Genomic DNA, 13,777 nt, shown 5'->3' with positions numbered 1-13,777 from the left:
TTTGACTTGGCAGGACGAGGTGCGGTCCGCACTAAATGGAGGAATGAAGGAGGTGAGGGAGTTGCCTGCTCTGGACTGGACGTCTGAACCGCTTGGTGGCTCCCTTGGACAGGATGGAGAGTCTCAGACTGATTCACAGCATTGATAGGCAGAGGTAAGGATTGGAACAAAGAAGTGGTTGGCTGATTCACTGGACCGAGGTCGGAAACAGATGTGTGAGGACCAACAGAGAGAGCTTGTTGCTCTGAGAACAGATCAACAGGTGAATCCAAAACTCTGGAGCTCATTGATAAGGGGGCCAGCTCTTGAGGTGGCAGAGCAGGTGGAGGTTCTGTGGTCACTTCTCCGGTGAATGAGGTTATTACCTGAGCCTCTTCCAATTCGCGTTGAACTCTCCGCAGCCGTCGCTGTAGAGTCAGAGATCGGGACATCCTCTATCGCTCTGTCAAAGCTGCTTGTGCTTGCCTGTCCAGTTCTTGAGCCCGGTCATCTAGCGCTTCCTCCTGGATCTGACTTTGGATCTCTTGCAGTTCTCCAAGTTTCCTCCTCTACTCAATCATGGCTGCCTGTAGAGGGGTGAGCTCCACCAGGTGGCTCTTGCGTGAGTTCCGGGAACTTCCACTGCCATAAGTGTAAGTATAGGAGGAGGCCTTCTTTGACCTTGGTAATGACTCATGCTTCTCCCTCCTGCCTCTAGATTTGTTGGGCCTCCCCTCTCTCTGTGAGGGTGGAGCTGGTTGTGGAGCTAAATGCTCCTCCACCGATCTGGGCTGGACATAATGGTGGGTGATTTCTTCTTCCTCCACTTCTCCCTCCTCGGCTCCTGTCTCCTCTTCCTCGTCCACCTCTCCATCCCCGACTGCTGTCATGTTAGGAGATGGTTTGGCTGCTTGGCTGTGATGAGGGAGGCTTTTGGGCTTACTAGAGTTAGCGAGTTATATAAAAATAAATTATATAATGTTATATAAATATCGAGCCTCTTCCTTATTTTACCAGTAAATTCCTGTTAAACGACAAAAACAACCACTTCATGGGAAAAGGATATTTTAAAATAACTTTGAATGCAGCACAAAGCTGGCGAGGTATGCCTCGCTGGCGAGGTATGCCTCGCCAGCTTCAAGTAAACGCAACATGTGTGTTGTTTTTCAGACAACGGCAGCTACAGACTGTCGTACATCCCCCTGTTGGAATCCTACACAGTGAAATACAGACAAACTTTTACACTGTTTAGCTGTCAGCATTTTAACCGTGTTTACTCCAGCTGCTAGCTAACGGTAAGTCATGGAAAAAAGGTCGTTGACGAACATATTTAGTCTTGTCTGACGAAATTAACACTAATGAAGTGCCTTTACACTCTGCTCATAAAAATGAGCATTTCTCCAAAACTATAAAAAAATTACTTAGTTCAAATAAGTTATGGAGTGTTAAAACCTATTTTTATTTTCCACATTGAAAATTATTTTGATGAATATGCTTTGCGTGTTTATTTAGTAAAACTTGATGAAAACAATTAGAATACAATTTTTGTATTAATTTGTAATCAGTAGTTTAATTCATGATACACTTTTAATTATTATGGTTTATTGACTTACATAACCTTTTACCTTAGGTTGTGCTGATTGTAGGGATATGAAGCATTTGAAGCTACTCCAAGAAATTACATCACAATAAGCAAAAAATACCAATGTAGGCACTGGTGGACCATTTCTATGCAGAGTTCAAAGGGTTCATTTGTTTCATATTAACCTTTCCGTTAGACGGTTTTTAACATTATGCTAGACTTCTCCCTCACAGCCCTGAGTTATGGCTCTAATTTTAGCTCTCCCTGATGCCAGCTTGAAACGTCAAAACACCATGTACTTTTTCTTTTCCCCTGTCGGAGCTTCGAAGGTTCTCTCCCTGCAGGGGTCAGGGCAGCCGGGCTAACCCTGCAAATGAGCAGGGGTCATGTTCAAGCACTGCTGGAAGGGTGCTACAGTCAGACTGCGGCCTGCTTTCCATGCAGTTGGCTGGCTTTTGAACAGTGCCTGGCTCTAGCCAAGAACTGTGAGTGACAGCTGATGTGGGAGGAAAGAAGAAGGTGGTGATAAGAAACCATCTCAGGGCATATGCTCTCTCAGAGCACTACACACACACACCTGCCAGTAAGAAAGCATAAGGTGTGTGTCTGTGTGTTGGAGGATAATCAGCTCTGTATCCTTCTGTTATTCTTGCTGCATTCTTATTATTCTGAGCTATACAGGAATATGAAAATGTTTTATGAAGTTGTCTCTTCCTAACCATTTTTTTTGTAATTTTTTTATATAAACTTTTTAATATATATTCTTTCCACAGAATATACTGAAAGCAGCAGAAATGCAGAATTGAATACACTTTATTATCGGTTTATTTATCGCAAGTAATATCATTATCGCGACATTCAACATCATTATTATGTTTATTATATTATTTATTTATATATTATATATATATATATACACTATCGCATATCGCATATTTTCCTCATATCGTGCAGCCCTATTGTTTGTAAGGCTACGTTCAGACTGCAGGCAAAAGTGACCCAAATCCGATTTCTTTTTTGCTCATATCAGATTTTTTCATGACAGTCTAAACAGCCCAAGTCACATGGCATCCGATCTTTTCCAGTTCTGATTTGGGCCACTTTCATACATGGTCCAAATCCATTACAGGTCGGATATTAAAAAAATGCGACCTGAGTCTGGACAGTCAGATCGGAATTCATGTGACTCTGACGTCACTCTAGAGCGAACATCGTCACAATTCTTTGCCGAGAACAGTAAGCCCTCAGGAACAGCGCCAGGCTTTGATGCGATCATGGGCATAGCAGCCGGCGGTGGAATAACAAAGTTTTTTCCGTAGACTTTATATGGAGAAAGATGTTTTTGAGGTACATCAACTTACCAGTCCGAACACTTGAATAGTCCTCATTTAAATAATTATGTTTTAAAAGTTGTAACATGCAATAATAGAAGAATCCAGAGCTATTGAACTAGGCATAATGAACACACATAATGAACGCACATAATGAACCTGAGCAGACCCACAGGACTGGGCCCCGCTACTGCAGGCTTTAATTCATCATTTGTATTATCTTATAAAACATCTGAGCGCTGTATGCTGTAAAGCCTGTAAAGCCTGTAACGTGGGTGTAACATTATTAACATCTAGACTCCGGCTATCGGCTAGTAGTAGTGGTAGTTAGTAGCACTACATAAAAATTACATCTCCTTGGTTCTCTTAATACATCCGTGGGTTTATTTGCTGTGACGCGGGACATTGTATTACTCGTTTGCGAATGCGGGTCAATTTCAGGCTGTGCCCAGTACTTGAGTCTGATGTGGGCCACATAAAAAACACAATTGAAATTGGGCATAAAGGCCTGCAGTATGAACGTAGCCTAATACAGAAGATATGAACTCCAGAAAATATATTGCGATTAGATTATACATTATTTTCCCAGCTAAATGTGATGTTCTGTGGTGCTGTGAGGTATTATCAGTGTATGGATCCCAGCATGGCTATGTTAAAAGCGCTTACATTATCCAGTTTTCTGACAGTGAACCTTATCCCAATGGCAAACCAACATCATCACTGCTGAGGTTTAAGCTAAAGCCAAGCTCTAATATGGTCTCACAAGTTGCTAATGGTACCCTGGTTCCTGGAAAAAATCAGCAAGGTCATATTGCATTACTGAACAAAAAAGGCTTTGAGTGGTGTGTAACGGATGTTACTTTTTTTTTTTTAAATACCTAGGCTCCTAGGAAGCTTTGTGCTGGGGAAAGACATGTATGATGGGCTTATGGTGTTGTTATGTTTATTTAGTTTATAGTCCATTTTGTTATTATTTTGTATGGTTAAGAAAAATATGGTTACTGTGTCATCTTTTCTTGATTTTTGTCTTGGTGGGTGGTGATGACAAAGTGTGTGTGTGTGTGTGTGTGTGGGGTATTGTATGCTTTGTTAAAATAAAAATAAAAAAATAAATATTGTTTGAAAATAAAAATCTCACCTCACACTTATCCACCACTGGTAACTGCACACAGTCTGAGCTGTTTCCCACTGCAGCAGCTTTCTGGCCCTCATTGTCGCCGGTGCCTTCCTCTGAATGGGTTCGGCTTTGGTTGCCACGGTGACCAGCGTTTGGAAGGCGTGCGGATGGGCTCCTGGGTGGCCGGCTCAGCTCACGGCGCAGTGCCCGGTTCTCTTCCTCCACTGCCCGGACTCGTAGCTCTAAGGCCTGCCGCTCGCCAGCTGCGCCCACTGGCGTTGATGATTGAACTTCCAATGGAGACAGGGGGAGGGGCTTCACTGTGGGGCAGGAACAGGGATTTTTTTCTGGGAATTTAACCAAGAATCTCACAATAATCACATTAATGCTAACAATAATCCTGTCAATCTGATATTCTCACAAATGATTTAACATAACCAGCCATACAAATAACCCCAACACAACACAACCTCAAAAACTGAGGAGACATCAATAGCTATATTGTGTGTATTCATTCTGTAAGCAAGCAACGTAATGCAATCGACATAAAGCACATTTTATTCATATAGGGTTTCCCGACGGTTTCCCTCCACTAAAAGTGCTTTTTTTGTTACTGACAGGCTCAGATTGGAAACATTATGGAAAGGATAGACCTTTTTTTAAAAGAGTAAGATCCATATTGTTTAACCAGAAACAGCTCTGAAATCGCTCTTGCCAAACTCCACCAGACTCCATGTAAATAATCAGGACTTTTAGTGTGTGTAGAGCCAGCATATTTCCAGATGTAAATGGGTGAATTAAGGGTTTATTTCAACCAGACCAGAGTGGTGATTGTTCGATAAGTGGAAAGACAAACCTTGACGGCTTTTTATAGTTTTATTAAGTTGCTGTTGACTTTGAATGTAGGTATATTTTATGATGATAAAATTAGTGGTTTAGGGTTTAGCGATAGAGAATTTGGGGATGTTTCATGTTAAACAAAAATCAAATAATATATAAATAATATAATATATCTATAGAGATCCTTTCCATAATGTTGTCAGACACTACAGAACAATTATATGAGCATCCCAGCTAGCAGGGATTGTTCCCACAACATTGGCTAACGTTACCCACAATTTCTAATAATGTTTTAAAGGAAATGTTGTAATCTGATGTTCAGAGAATGTTTTAAGAATGTTTAATATTTAAAAAAAAAATCTTTTAAGGTTAAATGTTAAACTAAGACAACATTTGAACTGTAACATTCAGAGGATTTTTTGAGGATATTGTCAGGGCCACAGATTATGTTTCATGATAATAAAGGAAGAATATTCTCAAAGAAACATTTATAAAATGTTTTCTGGATGTTAATATGGCCTCACATCACAGAACGATTTTTATAAACGTTCCATGTGTAGACAAACATAGGAACTGCAACATTCTGATGCTATGTTGGGGATGTTGTTGAGGTAACTAATAATATGGAGTTAGACAAAAAAGGGGTGGAAAAAAAAAGTGTTAGATTTCTGGAGTTTATTTTCTAAATTAGACTACAGCTTTTATTCAAGGATACTCTTTGACGTTGTTATATTTCGGTGTGCATTTGTTGGGTGTTGAGGAACGTGATTCAACTACTCCTGATGTTGATTCATAACATTACAGCTTTGTTGCCACACCCATTAATCTTCACTTGGAATTTGTCGTAAGTCACGTAAACAGTGTTTCTGCAGGTTTCACCAAGTCAAATGTAAGACTTTTTAAGACATTTTTAAGACCATTATGAATGAAATTTAACACCTTTATCACAACATCAACAAAGCCCTAAATTCAGTTTTTTTCAAGCCAAGTATCGCTAAACTTGCACTTCCCCAAAGCTGAAAAATGAAATCCGTTTTATGTCTGTGGTACAATCCGAAAAAAGACTTGCACCAATAACACAAAAGCTGATTGGCTGCAATAGAAGTTGCATGTTGGTGTCATTTGTAGTCATAATACAGCAAATTATATTTGGACTAGCGAAAGAAAGAACTACAACACCATGGAATAAAAAAAATAATAATTAAGACCCGTTATTATTATTAAAGACCTAGAACACAATACTTCAGCAAATGTAAGACTTTTTGATTTCGAAATTTTTGACTTTTTAAGACCCCGCGGAAACCCTGGTAAATATTACTTCTTACTTACTGTCGTTAGGCTGTAACACTCTCTTGTACATGTATACTGTATTTTTTGCAAGGACAAACTTGCTAGCTAATGTAAAGTTTACATGTTAATTCACATATTTGAGTTAATTTACTATAAATATAGTTTACAATGTTAATACAGTTAACTATTTACATATTTGTGTTTACACAGTCAGTATTTGCATATTTACATGTTTATATCAGCAGTTTTGAATCTACCTCAGCTACCTCGCCTTCAGCTACACGTGAGTGAGAAACAAGGAAGTGTTGTTGTGAAGCTGATGAAGTGTAAAGAACAGTAAAGTGCTAATTAGGAAAGTTATCCGTCTCCATACGGCTGTTTCTTCTCTGAGAGTGATCCAACCACCAGACATGGAACCCTCACATTATACTAACTTTAGCTGCTGAGGTTTTCAGCGTGTTAAGCTAGTTAGCTAATAGTGTTTTTAGTTCTATCAATTTACTGAACCTGCATTGTTTCCTTCAGATTAACGGTAAACTGCACGGCACTAGACGGTAAAGGACGTGACACGGACCTACAATGAAGGAATGTAGACCAGGTAAAGCCTCATACTTTTTTTCCACAAGTGTGGTTAAAATAACAGCCTCGCCAGGGGAAGCTCCAACGGGGAAGGAAACAGTAGACTTTTGGAGTCTTAGGGCTTATACATGCTGTACAGTGTCAGGTTGTCATTTTCTATAACCAGCGTAGCAGCAAAGCGTGGTGAAATTAGCAACATAGCTAACTAGCCAGCCACTAAATGAGTCAAATTTAACAATTTAATGCTTCAACCACACACTTTTGTCACAGCGTAGGAAAGGACATTGCTATCACCAGATGAGTGCGACTTTATATTTATACACAAGACAGACCCTTACATAATTTGTTATCAACTGGTGTTTGAGCAACAAGACGATTTTGATTAGTTTACAATCGTCCTTGAAAAGCGCTCTATAAATAGAATGTATTATTATTATTATTATTATTATTATTATTATTATTATTATTATTAACTATAAATGTATGCTACCTGCGATTTTATAAAAGGCTAATTTTAGAGCCAGCAAATGGTCAGAGAACAGTACAAACATATCAAGTCGTTCAGTGAGAGCAAGAACAGCTTTGTAAATAGTGCAGCATTCAGCATTCGATGGAGCCAGGTTAAAAGAGAGCCAACTTTGTGACATTGAAAATTCTGGCTTTAGGCTCAACATACCTTGCTAATCCACTAATCTTGCCCCACTGGTCTCTCTTGCAATAGAGATCTTGATTTCTATGAGATTACCTGAATAAATATAGTTTATGAATAACTCATACTGAAAGTTATCTCTGCTTGTTAACATGCATTCCTGGCCACAGTTCACAGGGTGATGTAAAATGATGTGCTTTATATCAATATCAATATACACTCACCTAAAGGATTATTAGGAACACCATACTAATACTGTGTTTGACCCTATCCTATAAATATGGGCCAACATTTCTAAAGAATGCTGCCAGCACCTTGTTGAATCATTGACACAAAGAATTTAGGCAGTTCTGAAGGCGAAAGGGATCCCCCACACCATTACACCCCCACCACCACCAGCCTGCCCAGTGGTAACAAGGCATGACGGATCCATGTTCTCATTCTGTTTACGCCAAATTCTGACTCTACCATCTGAATGTCTCAACAGAAATCGAGACTCATCAGACCTGGCAACATTTTTCCAAGTGTGCTTGTGCAAATTGTAGCCTCATTTTCCTATTTTTAGTGGAGATGAGTGGTACCCGGTGGGGTCTTCTGCTGGTGTAGCCCATCCGCCTCAAGGTTGTTCGTGTTGTGGCTTCACCAATGCTTTGCTGCATACCTCGGTTGTAACGAGTGGTTATTTGAGTCAAAGTTGATCTTCTATCAGCTTGAATCAGTCGGCCCATTCTCCTCTGACCTCTAGCATCAACAAGGCATTTTCGCCCCCCAGGACTGCAGCATACTGGATGTTTATCCTTTTTCAAACCATTCTTTGTAAACCCTAGAAATGGTTGTGTGTGAAAATCCCAGTAACTGAGCAGATTGTGAAATACTCAGACCAGCCCGTCTGGCACCAACAACCATGCAAAGCTCAAAGTTGCTTAGATCACCTTTCTGTCCCATTCTGACGTTCAGTTTGGAGATCAAGAGATTCTCTAGACCTGCACCACACCCCTAAATGCATTGGAAGTGGTTGCCATGTGATTGTTTGATTAGATAATTTCATTAATGTGAAATTTAACAGGTGTTCCTAATAATCCTTTAGGTGAGTGTAGTTGGTATCTGTATGAAACGAAAACCTATAGGGGACTGTCAGATAATACCATGAAAGGAAAATAGGAAAATTGACACAAGTTCACAGTTAAAACTACATCTTCATTGGACAAATAGGGCTGGGCAATATAACGATATTATATCGATATCGTGATATGAGACTAGATATCGTCTCTAATATGGTGTTGTTTTTTCTTGGGTTTAAATGCTACCTACATTACAGTAAAGTGATGTAATTTTCTTAATTTACTAGACTGTTCCGGCTGTTTTATTATTTGCCTTAACACATTCAGTCATTAAATCAATATTTCTGATGGTTATTTATCAAAAATCTCATTGTGTAAATAACATTTTGTTAAAGCATCAATTGTCAATCTTACAATATCATCGCAATATCGACATCCAGGTATTTTGTCAAGAATATCGTCATATTTAATTTTCTCCATATCGCCCAGCCCTATGGGCAACATTACTGTTATTCCATATGAAAATGTCCTCCTCATTAATCAGCTGTTTTTAATGGTTGAGTTACTCAGATTGTAAATGGGTTTCTCTCTTGACCACCATAAATTACTTTACATTGAGGATCAAAGTGTTGATGTATCTCAAGAAAGGGCGTACACATATATCTTTCAATCAAAAATGACAGTACAGCATCTAATGCAAGTCAGTAGTAATTTCCTCTACTCTTTTCTGACTGCTTCAAATATGAACAAGCAGCCCTGAATCCTGTAGAGAGGCAGAGATAAATCTTTTGAGAGAAGATGAAGCTCTCTCTCTCTCTCTCTCTCTCTCGCTCTCTCTCTCTTCAGTACATCTTATAAACCACAGCCTCCAAAGGGGATGGGAAGGCCTTGGTTGAAGATCATTAAAGAATACAGTAGGCTCTCCTCTAACAATCTCTCTGGGGAAAACAGAAAGCCTTTGAGAACTCACATATTACAGTATGGCAGGGACCCAAGGGCGTTATAGCTCAAATTACAGTATTGAACGGTTTTGGGAAATAGATGGATTTCCAGTATGATACCATCTTTCATATCAGTCAACAACCAGTTGCTTTTACCCAACTGGGAGAGTTCTTTGTCACCTTTTGACACAGGCTGTCAAATAACAGAGACAGAGAAAATGCCAACACCATTTAAAGGAATATTTCACCATTGGATGAATATATATTTAAATTGGGTCACTTATGTAGTAGAATTGTGGAACTTTTTTAGAAATTGGTTGCTTCTAGGCCGAGAAAAGCTCTTGGTGGGCTGTGGTATAAACATCGAGTATAAACACAGCCGTAAATTTGTGTGGGATGTAGCTAGAATGGTCGGCATTTTACAGTCACAAACTCCACCAGCAGTTAGCAGTTACAGATACAAATCACCCCATTTCTGCAACAGGCAGTCCGGGGTAACACAGCCCACCTCCACTAGTAGTCTTACCCGGTGACAGAGCAGCAGGCTGGATTGTCCACAGCAATATTTCCACAACAACAAAAACACAGCAGTCTCTGAACTCACGTTGGGAGTTTCGTTGAAGTTGGATGTAGTCCAGTTTGTTTAATGAGCGGACACTTGCAAGCAGTATTGGTGGAACAGGTGGCCGGCTAGCGTTAGCTTTCCACCGGCACACTCGTTCAACGCTCCCCGCTGATGAGGTCTCTTTACCGGCCAGAGGCATCGAGCACCACCGCTGGTCTCCGTGCAGGCGAAGCTTGCGTAGTGTGTCAAGTATTGCGTCTGTAATAAAGTGTCCTGCATATTCTCCGATCTGTACCAATGTATCCTGGTGGTACACGTGTGTGGTAGTTTGAATGCACATAATTGTTGTTCTAAAATTTCCGTCGGGATGAAAAGTTTCTGCTCCTGCTGAGAAGCTAAGCGAGGATTCAAGATGGCTGACACTCGTTTTTTCCTCGGCAATCTCCGGAAAAAGCCGACAGTCCAACCCCCTATGGGCTATGCGGTAGTGGCTCCTAGTACAGGCTGTAGTCTTTTGCCTCTGGGCAAAAAAGCCTCAGATGACGCAAAAATCGTCATTTTGCGTCATCTGAGGCTTTTTTCCAGGCCCACAATACAGAGATCTCCCCTCTCAGGGGGACATGAGGGAGGGAAGTATTCAAAAATACTACCGGGTTTATACTGATACAAAGCTTAATGCTTAAGTTTTCCTTTAAGCAAATGTAAAAGTTCATTTTCTCAGTTTTTTATGTGTAAAAATGGCTGAATGCTAAGAGAGAAAACCACCAGCAGGTTATTTGATTGATTATTTGTGACTGTGATTTGTGTGCTGATCTGAAGGCCACCTTCTCTCCATGATACACTCATTTGTTATAATCACATACATTTAGGGAACTGACAGATTACATTTAACTGAAATTATTAAAATATTTTATATGATTTCACGTGACAAATGCCGAAGAAGTGGAGCTATTTTCATTTCTGCGCCAATGTTATCCAATCTGTTCAGCCACACCGGCTGCGATCAGGTGCACCCGCGCACAAGCGAATGTGTCAAGCCAGATAGGTAATCCCATACAGGAAGGCAACAGTGCAGCCAGATACAGCAAGACACACGATCAGGCACACAGAGTGAAAGACCGACGAATGGACAGACAAACAGAGTGACACACACACACACACACACACACACACACACACACACACACACACACACACACACACACACACACACACACACACACACACACACACACACACACACCAACAAAACACTCACAGAGAGAGAGAGGGACAGAGAGAGAGAGAGAGATACATTCTGTAGAGTGGAGAGGAGAAGGATCGCTTTGTGACCGGGTGCAGAGAAATGCGTGGATGGTATGCCAGGCGCGAATCTACGCTTCACGCCGTTTGGCAGGCAGTGTGTTCCCGGTGTAAGTGTTGGATAGTAACCACTTAAGATGCAATTCTGCACTAAACGGTGCCTTTTACAGCTGTTACACAGCTTTACACATGTAGCCTGCTATGTAGGTTATCTATCATCCAGAGGAAGAAAAACAGAACAAATGTTTTTCACCCAGATGTGGGTAATCTTAAATCCCCAAATTGCCTCCCAACTTACTATTAATATTTTGAACTTCATTAAGATTCATAGTTGTGACTTTGAACTACATTCTGTATGGAATTGGCTCCTAACTCTTAAAAAACTGATTTTGCGAAGTATCTAGAAGCAGCAGCTGTCAGATAAATGTATAGGGCTAAATAATATTTAACACACCGCTGCCTCCCAAACACACAGAAACCCGTCTTTGTGACCAGTTCCATAAAATTGTATAGCTTATATTCACTAACAAAGGCTTTATGAATGTCCAAACAATACACTTTCCTAAACTGCATTTATTTTTGAGACTAGATAAAATTACATTGTAGATTCTCACTGAAGGCATCAAAACTATGAATGAACACAAATATGAGAATTATGTACTTAACAAAAAGAATATGAAATAAATGAAAACATGTCTTATATTTTAGATTCTTCAGGGTAGCCACCCTTTGCTTTTTTATAATAAAGGAACTAAATTCCACCTACATTAACCCCAGACAAAACACACCTGTGAAGTGAAACCCATTTCAGGTTACTACCTCATGAACCTCATTGAGAAACGACCATGGTTCGCAGAGTTATCAAAAAGCAAAGGGTGTGCGCTACTCTGGAGGAATCTAAAAATATATGACATGTTTTCATGTTTTTGTAAGTACATATCCCCACGTGTTCATTCATAGTTTTGATGCCTTCAGTGAGAATCCTACAATGTAACATAGAATAATGAAAATAAAGAAACACATTGAATGAGGTGTGTCCAAACTTTTGGCCTGTACTGTAGATGATGACTAAATGTACTTAGTTATAGATGATAAGCTGACCTCTCATCCAGCAACAGAGACACTTGTGCACCCGCATATGCGGGGATTCCATGAATGTTTCCGGCTGGCTTGTGGCTCTAAGCGCCGTCCTGTCTCACATTAAATGTCGTCCAACTCGTACAGCTCCATCCATCTCTTAGTACTGCTCTTCATATGCAGATATTGCTGGTGGAGGCAACACATCCATCATGCCACCTGGTCCCTCTCCTGCCCAGCTTGAAAGACCTCTGTACAACTACAACAGCCAAACGCCATTTTGTCTTGGATAAAACGGATGGATGTGGAGCATCAATAAACATAATTCAGCCAAATGCACAATACCCCACATTGTCTGTTAACAAAATCAGCAACTGGTTGGGTGGTAAGGTAAATTTTAAGGTACCCCGTGAAGTTGGATTAAAATCCGAGATTTGGGTGGTAAGGGGAATTTAAGTGTACTGTGAAGTGCACTGTAAGTTATAAGTGTATTATTTACATTGCAATATAAATTAAAACATATGTATTAATATTTATTTATATTTAGGGATCCAAGCCCGAGGGGGCAAGGGAACCGCGTGTTGCAAGGCAACGTGGTTCACACTCCAGCGGAGCGTGGAACCCTATTGTTTTTCTAAAGATTTTTTTTTTTTATTATTATTCTTCTTCTTCTCCGCGTAAAACTCCGACTGCAGCATAAACCGTACATGGTGGGGGGTTGCCCTTTTCAGGACTGGTCCAAAACCCCGCAAGGACCTCAGGCGCAAACATTGACCCATTTCCACCACTAGGTGGCGCTATAGCAGACAAAAACGCGTTTGGCCCTATAACTCCCACACCGTACAGCCGACATTCAAAAACCATACATCCACGCGTTCCCTGGATCCAACTGAATCACGTGATATAGGCCACGCCCATTTCCGCCTATAGTTTTATGCGTGAAAAATCGTGATTTATCAAAAACCTACTTTTTCGAACTCCTCCTAGACCGCGCGACCAATCTGCACGAAACTTTGAAGCTAGCATCCACAGACTTACCTGACAAAAAGTTATAAAAGGAATTTTTGTACGATCAAAATTGCGCATATAACACACAAACTAATTTGTGTAGCTATCTATGAAAACACCAACTTTGACATATCTCAGCCAAATTAAATGTTATCAACGCCAAACTTTAGATTATTCTTTGCCATGACCCTCTGGAGGTACTCCATGCGTTCTACGAAAATTGGTCACTAGGGGGCGCTACAACTACAAAAAGTTTATATCTCATGAACGGTTCATCCAATTTATACAAAATTTGATGCATACCATCTGGGGGCAATCCTGAGGCCTGTACTACGAAGCAGGATTTGGCGTTAACGAGCTAACTTAAGGCTCAACCCAGGATTGTCTGTACTACGAAGGTGGATCAGTTGTTATCGGGTTCAATCACCGTGGTAACTCATGCTGAACACCTAACCT

At 40.4% G+C, this 13,777-nt stretch overlaps 1 protein-coding gene across 3 annotated transcripts in view; it reads right to left on the bottom strand.

Moving 5' to 3' along the window:
• The window catches only part of LOC120553593 (LARGE xylosyl- and glucuronyltransferase 1-like), a 143,815-nt gene that overhangs the window by 92,201 nt on the left and 37,837 nt on the right, over positions 1 to 13,777 (bottom strand). For 2 of the 3 annotated variants that reach the window (XM_039792180.1, XM_039792181.1), the window contains exon 2: positions 4,031 to 4,356. In XM_039792180.1, the coding sequence (XP_039648114.1) occupies positions 4,031 to 4,356 (326 nt within the window). The remainder of the gene's footprint in view (positions 1 to 4,030; positions 4,357 to 13,777) is intronic. The other variant, XM_039792183.1, reaches the window with a different exon arrangement.

This window comes from Perca fluviatilis, chromosome 23 (genome assembly GCF_010015445.1).
Source record: "Perca fluviatilis chromosome 23, GENO_Pfluv_1.0, whole genome shotgun sequence".
Classification (NCBI taxonomy): domain Eukaryota; kingdom Metazoa; phylum Chordata; class Actinopteri; order Perciformes; family Percidae; genus Perca; species Perca fluviatilis.
Note: the sequence above shows the minus strand (reverse complement) of the source record. Positions and strands in the feature narration are given on the sequence as shown.